The 11,317-nt window shown below is 38.1% G+C and overlaps 3 protein-coding genes across 3 annotated transcripts; 2 read left to right on the top strand and 1 right to left on the bottom strand.

The window, feature by feature from the left end:
* Nucleotides 1-1,023: 1,023 nt before the first annotated feature.
* On the top strand, nt 1,024-2,839 carry LOC113361619. The gene is made up of 2 exons (XM_026604806.1): nt 1,024-1,822; nt 1,927-2,839. Exons 1-2 carry the CDS (start codon nt 1,099-1,101, stop codon nt 2,691-2,693), a joined length of 1,491 nt encoding a protein of 496 aa, XP_026460591.1. The 5' UTR covers nt 1,024-1,098; the 3' UTR covers nt 2,694-2,839.
* Nucleotides 2,840-3,957: 1,118 nt separating this feature from the next.
* On the top strand, nt 3,958-6,023 carry LOC113357340 (probable pectate lyase P18). The gene is made up of 3 exons (XM_026600716.1): nt 3,958-4,523; nt 4,608-5,428; nt 5,514-6,023. The coding sequence occupies exons 1-3, from the start codon at nt 4,164-4,166 to the stop codon at nt 5,881-5,883; spliced, it is 1,551 nt and encodes a 516-aa protein (XP_026456501.1). The 5' UTR covers nt 3,958-4,163; the 3' UTR covers nt 5,884-6,023.
* An 18-nt stretch (nt 6,024-6,041) lies between these two features.
* Nucleotides 6,042-8,086, bottom strand: LOC113357341 (stem-specific protein TSJT1-like). Its single transcript, XM_026600717.1, has 4 exons — nt 7,760-8,086; nt 6,660-6,900; nt 6,436-6,556; nt 6,042-6,330 (listed from the first exon to the last, which is right to left on the bottom strand). Exons 1-4 carry the CDS (start codon nt 7,960-7,962, stop codon nt 6,185-6,187), a joined length of 711 nt encoding a protein of 236 aa, XP_026456502.1. The 5' UTR covers nt 7,963-8,086; the 3' UTR covers nt 6,042-6,184.
* Nucleotides 8,087-11,317: the final 3,231 nt, after the last annotated feature.

Below are 11,317 nucleotides of genomic sequence, written 5' to 3'. Positions count from 1 at the left end.
CCAGAGCAATTCCCCTGTAGTTGATATCATCAACTAATTAATCCTGATTTTTGGTTTTGTACCAAATTTCTAAAAACACATAAATGATTGTTCCCCGACCACACTTCTTGTGTGAATGCAATATTTTGGGTGGAGCACCTTCAAAGTGTAAGAGCAAGGGCACTCTTTCATACGAAGGAGGGCTCGCTCAAATGAACGAGCGAACCCATTATGGACAAAAAAAAAAGCACTACACAGGAGACAGTTCCTCGTCCAAAAAAAAAAACTTAGAAGGGGGCAGTCCCCCGTCCAAAAACAACACAAAAAACTACCTAGACGCCCCCGTCTGGTTTGATAAAAAAAAATAAAAAATAAAAACCTTTTTTTAACAGGAGACTATTATTCCTCGTCTGGTGTTCCACTAACAACTACTCGTTCAGTTGAACGAGCGTGCCAACTAATTTGGACCAAAAAATGGGATAAAAACTACTCATAGCAACCTCTAATCTACTTAAATTGGTAGTGCACTCCTTCATTTGAAAGAGTGACACTACCCATGTCCCTTGCTGTAAGTAGCCTAATATAAATTCAATCCCGAAAAACAGCTAACTTATTGCATACACCTCAAATATTTGATATTATCGTTTTTTCAAGGGCTCACGCTCACACATCACATGTACACTTTTTTAACCGGAAGTCATCGATTAAAAGTTACAAATGGATGAAGTCAATAGACAAAAAATTATTATTTTTTGATTTTTGATCCATAGTCAACTGCATTGCTTTATTAAAAATATTTCTTTGTTGGATGCTGAATTTACTAATCCATTTCCAAAAGAAGTAAAAAGTTCCAAGTTTAGTAGTTAAGCTATTATATATATGCAGCCTTAGAAGGCATTTTCTAGCCCATGTGATCAAGTGGAGGACTTAAATTGAAAGATCGTCAAAGGGCATATATGCTTATCCCTCCCGTACATGCAGGAAACCAGTTCTTTATAAATAGTGGTACAGATTATGAACTCAAATCATCAGTGCACTCATAGCATCAATTCCATAACCCTTAATCATTAATCATTTAGCAGTTATATTAAGTAAAGATAACAGCAAGGAACTAGTATCATGGCTCGAGTAGAGGTGCATTTTTCTGTTGCATCTCTTATGGTGTTGTTGGCAATGGGGTTAATCGCAGAGGCAGCCAGATATCCATCTGGACTCGACAATCCTAACCAAGCCACTTGTAAAAACAAGGAGTTCACAGAATGTTACAACCAGCAGCCTCAAGTTTGTCCTGAGTTTTGTGGTGACCAGGGTTGTCATGTCAATTGTGTTTCATGCAAACCCGTCTGTGGTCCTGATGATGGATCATCTTCAAGTCCTCCCAAAGTCAGTCCTCTAATAACAAAAGAGGAGAAAGAAAAGAAAAAAGCAGAGAAAGTAAAGGAGAAAGAAAAAAAGAAACAAGAGAAAGAGAAGGCGAAAGAAGAGAAAAAGAAGGAGAAAGAAGAGAAACAAAAGGAGAAGAAAAAGGACAGTCCTCCGGTGTACCCTTCACCACCTACTGTGCCAACCCCTTCACCTCCGCTGTACCCTTCGCCACCTACGGAGACAACTCCTTCACCTCCAGTGTATCCATCACCACCTACTGAGCCAACTCCTTCACCCCCCAGTCCTACTCCTACCCCTACAACTCCATCCACTCCACCTAGTTCCGAGGTTTCAGCAAAGAGACGATCTAGGTGCAGGAACCCCAAATACGGAAAGTGCTACAATGTTGAGCATGTTTGTCCTGCTGCATGCCCTACCGGATGCGTGGTCGATTGCGTCACCTGCAAACCCATGTGCAGTAAGTATACTATTTCCTTAATTAAATTTCTTTTCTTTACCGGTAATTATCATGCATATGGAATACTAGCTAACTAGTAATACGTATATGTAATGTCCACACAGATTGTGATCAACCGGGAGCTGTTTGCCAAGATCCAAGATTTATAGGTGGTGACGGTATCACCTTCTATTTCCATGGAAAACAAAACCGCGACTTTTGCCTCCTCTCAGACTCCAACCTCCATATAAATGCCCACTTCATTGGTAAAAGAAACCAAAACATGAAAAGAGACTTCACCTGGGTACAAGCCATTGGTATCCTCTTTGGTGACCACCAAATCTACGTTGGCGCTCAAAAGACAGCTGCTTGGGACGATTCTGTTGACCGTCTGGGACTCACTTTCGATGGGCAACCAATCTACTTGCCTGAATTGGAAGGAGCCAAATGGCAATCTGAAGCTGCACCAAGTGTCACCATTACCAGGTCAAGTATGACTAACAAAGTCATTGTTGAAGTAGAAGGAAACTTCAAGATAACCGCAAATGTTGTACCAATTACGGAAGAAGAATCTAAGATTCACAGCTATGGTATAACTAAAGATGGTTGCTTTGCTCATCTTGACCTCGGTTTCAAGTTCTATTCACTTGGTCAGAATGTAAATGGTGTCTTGGGTCAGACTTATGCCAAAAACTACGTGAGTAAAGTGAAAGTGGGTGCATCTATGCCTGTTATGGGTGGAGATGACAAGTTTATCGTCTCAAACGTCCTTGCTAAGGATTGCGCAGTTGCTAGATTTACTGGCTCCTCTAGCAGCGAATCTTCTTCGGAGTATACTAGTATATCTTGCAGTAGTGGAATTGACGGACGCGGTGTTGTCTGCAAGAAATAGAACTTTTAACTGGCTTGAATAAGACTCTTACACATGGGAATATTATTATTATTATTGTGGAATAAGACTTCACAAACTTGATATTATCTGTATTAAAAACACATTACTTGTAGTAATCTAATTTGTAACACATTACATATTCAATATCTTCCACATCTAGACATTTCTCATTTGATCACTAGTTCAACTAAATCTCAAACTCAAACTTCAAACATAAAGCTAGGGTTGCATTGCATGCTAGTGATACTTGGCTTGACTAGCAAACACTTGAATATGACAATCTTCACTAGCAGTCTAGCATAGTGCTTGCCCTGAATGGTTACTACGTATGTACTTTGGCAAGATTTTTGCGGTGAATCATCACGGTTCCGGACAGTGTTCAGCCGTCTTGTTTCAAGAAAAATTAAAAATGGGTTCTTTACCATAGTGTTATAAGCCCAATAAACATTAAAAAGGAAGGCCCTGGCATGCATGTAGGCTAAGCTGAAGAACAAGCTGAATGGGACTTCAATATTATGTATCCATGGCATGAATCATGATGATTAATCCTTTCACATGATTTGTTGTTTGGCAAACAACTACATCAATTATCTAATTTTCAAGTTCATTGCATAAAGCCGAACTAGTTTTACTTGATACCACGTTTAATTGCTGGTATTTGTTGCATGCTCCATTTAGCAAAACACCTCATTATCTTTGAGGGGTTAAAAATTTTGATATCTTTTTTGAAGAAAACTTGACAAAAATATACATACTTGTGTAAGACGATCAAAATTAGGAAACACATTTCATACCTCTAAAAAGCAAGGAGGATAGATGACATGCATGATATTTCATGCCAATCGATAATCAAATTATCAAAAGTAAGTCATCCAAAAAACAAAAACAAAAAAATGTTAGATTTTAGATTGTAATCTTACAACGCAACCGGAAATTAATACCTCAAACACGAAAATTATGTAAAAGCATATGCACATGCACTCTGGCGGAGCCAGAGTTTAGAAACGAGGGGACTAAAATAATAATGTTGGACATTTGTGGACTAAGAATTAGGTGGACTAAATCCAAATTACATGATAAAACTAAGGGTGTTTTTATGATTTTACAGATTTTAGGGGGCTAGAGACAGGGTAGTCAACCCTTGGCTCCGCCCTTCTGGAAGAAAAATAAAAAATACAATCCATTGCTAATAGCCCTCGGTAAATAACCAAGACCTATATATTTGACAACCTCAAAAGAAATCCCCCCCAAAAAAGAAGAAAACTTTGAACCTCCACAAGGGGGTGTCTCTTCACGAGGCAAAACAATTTTCTTAACCAAAAAAGGAAAAACAGTTACTCACATTTTCCTCTCTTTTGAAAATTCTCTTCTTCAACACTTAAACCCTTTTCACAACCTCTAATCCCACATTCCCACTCCTAAACATCTCTATAAATATCAACAGAAGATTTCTCCGTTTACAATCAAGAAATGAGTTTGTTTAGAATTTCATCACTAGTTATGGGTACATGGGTTATGTTGTTGTTTGTGTTTTATGTTTCATTTGGCGTAGCGTCGGGTGATGATAATGATTTAGACAGAAAATCACTATGTGGTGATTCTTCAAGTATTGAACTAAGAAACAATGTTACTAGAGATCTTTACTGTATTGAAAGAGAACTAAAGATTTTAAGTTTAGAAAATGAATTAGTTGATGATAATGAAGAACTTGATCAGTTTCCTTTGATCTTGCATACATTTTTATCGTCAAATTATGCAGAAGCTGAGAGCCGCTTACAGAGTTTAATTCCGTTCCTGTCGGAATATTCAACCAACGGCACCACAAATTCTGTAAGTTGCTGCATCTCCTGTTCTTTTATCAACTTTAGTTTTTGATCAACAATTAGTAGTATAATTCTCGGCTAATTGTCGCAGGAGGATTACATCCCTGAAGCAATGGTAGATTTCTGTAAGCGCGCGATAATGCTGTCAGAACGTGCACTTGTACTGATAAGACAATTAATCCGCTGCAGCAGGGACACGAATTCTACCAGTTATCCGCAAAAGCCATTTCCAGACACTTCATCCAATTCGTCCGGGAAAGGCAGCCCGATATGTGATGTTGATGGTACCAAATGTCAATACTCAAAATGTGCCAAAGGCAACAAACTCCCAGTCTGCGCTGTTGGTTTTGCTACTGGGGTGACTGGCGGTGCAAATGGGAGATACTACGTCGTGACGCGTTCCGATGACAGTAATCCGAAAAATCCAGCACCAGGAACTCTTCGACACGCAGTGGATTTCGGTGGGGAAAACAAAGGTGGTGTTTGGATAGTGTTTAAACGTAGCATGGAGATCAAGCTGAAGGAGAAGTTATGGATCAATTCACACACAACAATTGATGGAAGAGGAGCAAATATAACCATTTGGCATAGGGGACTTGCACTGGCAAGAGTGGAAAACATTATTCTGCATAATTTCGAAATCGTTTCGACTGGCCAGAGCGATACGGTTCATGTTTTTGATGGGACTCACCGAGTATGGATCGATCATTTGACATCAAGAGATGCATATTTAGGACTGGTTACAGTTCTTCAAGGATCAACTGACGTTACAATATCGAATTGTTTCTTGTCCAACCATAATTTCAATATGTTATTGGGAGCTTCGGATCAAGATACTGTTGATCAAATTCTCAGGGTTACGGTATATCGAAACTGGTTTGAATCGTCTAACCAGAGGATGCCCCATTGCAGGTATAATACATATCCTTCTGTATCCGATTCATCGGTAGTTGCTTAGCATTCTCAATAAGATCTTTTGTGCTTGTTTTCATGGCAGGTGGGGTTATTGCCATGTAGTGAATAACTACTACAGAGACTGGAACTACTATGCAATAGGAGGAAGAGTTCATGCCAAGATTTTGTCAGAACTCAACGTATTCGAGCCGGGGAAAAGACTAGAGGTTACTCCATGGCATGACCTGTTTACCTCCGACTTAACCCCGACTATCGAGTCATCCCAAGACTTGCTGCTTAAAGGTGCAACATTTCATCAGTTCTTAGCCTACGGCACGTTGAGCTCACCCGAGAGCGAATATCCATCTTATCGACTTCCAACCAGACCTGCAAACACTTCGACAGGCTTGGTGATTAATTGTTCAGGTGTTCTGTTCGGAGAGAAACGTAAACATTGTATGTCCACACCCTAAATTGAACAACTATAAGATCTCAAAATGAACTTGCTTTATATATAAAGGTTTTGGATTTTGTATTGTAATTCAGATTACTCTTTTGGATATTGTAAGCACATAGCGAACTATTATTTCGCCTTTTATCAAAGTTTATTGCAGTTTTGTGCAAAAAAGGATTGACTAGGCTCGGAAACATCCATTTTATTGAATTGCTGAAGAGAAAGGACTATACATTGAGTTAAACTGCGAAAGAAACAAGCTAAATGATTTCTCAGACCCTTAAACACGCAAACGTACTAGCTAGCTAGCTAGAAACATTCTACTCTGTTGCTGCTACAACTGCTGAGCCTTCAACCTTGAAAGTCGCTCCCCATATTTCTTCGTCCTTTGCGGGAATTGCAGTGATCTTGTTCTTGGGGTTTTCATAGCTTCTTAGTCCTCCTATCGCAGTAGAGTAGAAACATCCTGCAATACAATTATAAATTAGTCAGAGCCATTACTTTCGCATTTTATTACCAATCATTTCCTAAATCTGCTGAGAAATACAGGCAAATAGCTCTATACACATACCCTGAGGAAAAGACGCGAGGGATTTGCCACAAGCGCCCTTAAGCAAATCAACATCATTAGCAAAAGCAACACATCCATCCGCAGTGATTCCCCAATACAAAGGAACCTTACCATATTGATCCTGTCATTGAAACCAATGCACACTAAATTAACATTTCACCCTCCATCAAAAATTTAGGCCATTGCAAATCCTAAAAGTTAGTAATTGTTTTGTGGTTCCTTACCGAAGCGACGAATAATGTGGATGTTGATTTATCGAACACAACAAATGCGAAACTGCCTATGAGGTGACCAACAACATGATTAGCTGGATATGGAGCTCGGTCCCGAAGAGCTTTGTAAGCTTCAATGACTAACATTACTTCATTCGCTGATTTTGATAATCCATATTGCTGCTTTAAGCTCCCAAGATTATCAAGTGCTCCTTCAAACAAGCAGAATATTTCATCCTTCACTGCAAATGATCTGTAAGAACACACACATACTTGCCGGATTCAGGTAACTGACAATGATATAATTGTAAAAAGACATGGTAACATGAGGGTGTTTTAAGTGGGACCCGGTAACGAAATCGACATCAGACCCATATTACACGTGTCGGTTAATATTACAAAGTGGTAAGACCCAATTTGAAACGGATTCCAGATCTCCTCTGCACGTGTCACTTAACAATTCAAGATTCCACTAACAGAGTTGACTATTAAAAAAGATTCACTGAATCAAATGGTTACTCGTTTCGACACGTGGATTAAACGGAGTTCTCGAAGACGGACGGTTACGTCTTTGTGTCAGACTGACAAATTCGTGTGCCCAAATTTGTTGTACTATAATAATAATGACAATCAAGATGTACGTATTTAAACAGTAAACGGCTATGATTAAAGCTATCCATCTATCTTATCTTATCTATATCGAAATGATTTGCCGATCAAATTATTGATGACAAAGTATGGAGATGGTGATCAACTATTAGATCTCCAACATTTGAAAGATAACTTATTCTTGCAAATAAACTTAACTTTATTTAGAAACTAACAAGATGAAATGATCATGGAATGAATCGCAGTGTAGAAAGTTTGGATTAGTAGTGGTCATCAGGGGCGATCGCCCCGGTACGTCCTTAGCTGGGCTCTGCCTCTTCTTATATAAGAGAGTAGAAAAACAAGTGAGTGTTAAATTTAAAACCCATGATCTCGAATTTCTAACGATGATCCACTGTACTGATCATTCATCTGATATTGATAAACGCCAGCTAAATTTAAAAAAATAAATAATAGCATCTAATGGTTATGAGAGATTAATGAGTTTAATAGTGTGTTATTACCGAGGTTGAAATGGAGACTCGTCCTGGTGAGTATAAGCTAGATGAACTTGATCACCAACTTGTACCGACACAGCACCAGCTTTACTATCAACAAAACGGTTAACTAGAGTGGTGGAAGTTGTTTTAGGGGATGGAGTTCTACTTCCAGCAGCAACTAGTTCATCTGGTGCTGTCACTATTGCACCACTGAATACTCCTAACATGATGGGTTGATGATCTGAAACTCTTTCTCTCTAAACACTAAATGAAATTTGATTATTTTCTCACTACACAAATGATTGAGAAAAACTAATGGAATTTGGAGGAGAAATGGAGTTTAATTTATAATGGAAAGAACTGAGGGGTGTTATGGTCAAATTAGGTACACTTTATTTCTTAATTAAGACAAGTGGGGTGGGACCCACTAAACAGGCGATGATTCTCGTGTGTCATCAGCTGACTGTAGCGGGACCCACACTGGCTAGACTTTCAAGGGAGAAAAGAAAGGTATGATAACGTATGACTGGTTCCATTTTATCATTTAGTGGATGCTCTAATTGTTATCGTTCAAATGCTTATGATTTCTAGATGGGACCAAAACCAGCACTAATTTATCTATAGAGAAATTGCATTCGACAAGATGAACAAGATTGCAAATAAGGGTACCAGAATTGTTCGGGGTGTACCAGTCTCTTACCAAAATATATTTTGTCCTATATGTATATTGGTATACTTCAGGTAATTTGATATCCCACATTAACAGTCTTAAAGATGAAGACTATACTTCGTGGAATCATAATTCAACAAGGTGAGGCGAAATACGAATACCATGAAGGCATGAAATAATGACTAGGGAGGCCCATATTTATAAGCCTAACTATTATGGGCCGAATCAGGTCCTCATCAAGTTAGATGCGTCCAATAGTTTTGTGCAAATACATAAGTGAAAACTATTACCACACTCATTTTTTAGATTTTGGACACCGTGAAACCCACAGCCGGAATTCTTCAGGCGCGCATCCATTTTCAGGGGTTAAATTTTTCTCACATCCATATTTTTGAAAACTATTTCTTCCCTTCTTCTTCTTTTTTTTTTCTTTTTTCCCGTGGCTTTCTCTCCTTCGTCTTCTCTTTTAATCAAGGGAAGGTTTTTGTTGATCAAATATGGAGTCAGTTTCATGGATTATTGAGTGAAATCAGAGAAGATTATGAAGAAATTTAACCTAGCCGATATCTGTACTCTATTTCTGACAAGCTAGGTCTAAATTTATCGGACAAGATTCAACTCGATTGAGAGAGTAATCTGATGTCGTGAAGGAGAAGATGGAAGAGGTTAAGAGGATTATTGTGAGGCTAGAGAGATCCAGGAAGTTGGGTTATGGTTCAATTCGAGAAATCAGTGGTTGGATTTGCAATTTGCCGAGAAGAACACGAAGATGATTATCAGTTGCTGATGATGAGTGAATAACGAAACTGGTGCTGCTACTGAATTTGAGATGGAAGAAATAGGATTTGATGTTGCAGAAAGAGTGGGTTTCTCTACGAGTTCAAATTGTAGCTTGTGAAGATCATTGGAGATGTTACAAAGATGGCATAGTTCTGGTTCGACGTTATCTGAGAAGATTCGAGAGATTGATGGAGGTTTTGGAGAATCTGAAATTGAAGAAAGAATGGGGTTTTTGTTGCAGGTAATTGAGAAATGAATAGATGGGTTTTCTTTGATTTTAAATTGTAGATTTGGTAGTGTTTGTGTTGAGATGCTGTTGGAGTTAGGGGAAGAATGAACTGATTGTGGTGCTCAAATGGAGTCTGCTAGTTATGGATGCAGTGAGAGACTGTTGGTATGGAGGTTTTCTTGACTATTAGTTTTTCCAACACACCGTAGAATCCGTATTCGATTGCACTGCACAACAACTCAACACCATATGTATCAGAGAATGGACTTGGGTGTTCAGGCTTAGTCACATAATAAAGATACTTAACGGTCTCTTTTTGTCCAGTTGAAATATATATAATAGCAGTTTGGAGTGGTATAAGGTCTTCATCATCGCCCATCTGGATAAGTTTTGGACTCTTTCTTATTATTTCCTCGGCAGTTTTGACATTTCCATATAAGGCAGCTCCATGAAGTTCTGTACAATTTGCGTTATCCTTCATTCCCTGGGATTCAGGGGTCAAGAGTTTCACAAGCTCTTGTGCAAAGCTCCACCGTTCATTATCTATCGCTATATGCAACGCGGTTTCATCATCAAACGTAAGCAGCAGGAGACCCTTTTTTTTACAGTGTAGTACTTGTTTATTGAATTTGGTGTTAAATTTAACACGGACTGTAAATGGTTGCCACGCACTTTTAAGGATGAATGCTTACAAACTATTAAAAGAGTAGAGATGAGTGGTTTGATGAAGGAAATAATATCTACGTTATGCAGATACCTTTTTCTTAGTATTGAAACCAACAAAAAACAAGGTTGTATAACTTTTTATGCACCTATAATAATATCTACATAACATGTTATGCAGTCATGAAAGTGGATGCATAACCTGTTATGCATCCGAAAATATTACTGCATAATGCATTATGCATCGAGAAAATTATTGCATAATCTTTTATGCATCGAGAAAATGGATGCATAACCTGATATGCGTCATTTTAATATCGCTGCATAACGCATTATGCATCAATTTTTTCTGTACGAACTAAAATCAACCAAAACAATGGCTACATAACTTGTTATAGATGCATAACTTTGCTATGCAGATACATAACTTGTTATGCAGTCGAAAAAATGGTTGCATAATTCGTTATGCATCTGCATGATATGTTATGCATCTTTTTTGGAGGCTGCATAATGAATATGCAGTCAGTTTTCGAAAATTTTCCCTAAAACGATGATCACCTTCGATTTTTTCGTGAAAAACAAAAATTTGATATTGTTGTTTGTACTCGTTGCGTAGCTCTCTTTAAAAGATTTCCAACGATATAAAATTTGTAAAAGTCCAAGGCGCGGATTTTTAGATATGTTATATCCAAATTGCGTTGCCAATTATACCCCTGAAAAATTAAGATGCATAATGAGTTATCTAGGACTGAACATGGTGTCGGTTAACCGTTGGAAACCGACCGAACCAGACCAATAAGCAAGAAACCGAACCAAACCATTTAGATTTGGATTGGTTTGGTAAAAAAAGTTGAAAAACCGACATTACTGGTTTGGTTTTGGTTTGATCTGAAAACCGAACCAAAAACCATTGGGGAACCGATTAATTTTTAAACTTAATTTCTACCGTCGATTTAAAAGTATTAGATTCTACCCATTGATTTAGAGGATAAATAGAAACCCTAAATCTAATATTTCATTATGATACTCTCCCTCTTTCTCTTTCTCCTTCTCTCAGCCGCCTCCCTTCTCCACCCCCAACAACAGCTGCTGCTACTCGATTTTTTTCTCCCCGTCTTCCTTCTTTTTTATTTGTCAATAACTAAATTAAGATATATTATATATCTTCTTTTGATCTCTAGAATTAGAGTAAGCTTACACTATTCTTGATTTTTTTTTTTGTCTGTATATTTGTGTAAAC

This window comes from Papaver somniferum, chromosome 3 (assembly GCF_003573695.1).
Source record: "Papaver somniferum cultivar HN1 chromosome 3, ASM357369v1, whole genome shotgun sequence".
NCBI lineage: Eukaryota > Viridiplantae > Streptophyta > Magnoliopsida > Ranunculales > Papaveraceae > Papaver > Papaver somniferum.
Note: the sequence above shows the minus strand (reverse complement) of the source record. Positions and strands in the feature narration are given on the sequence as shown.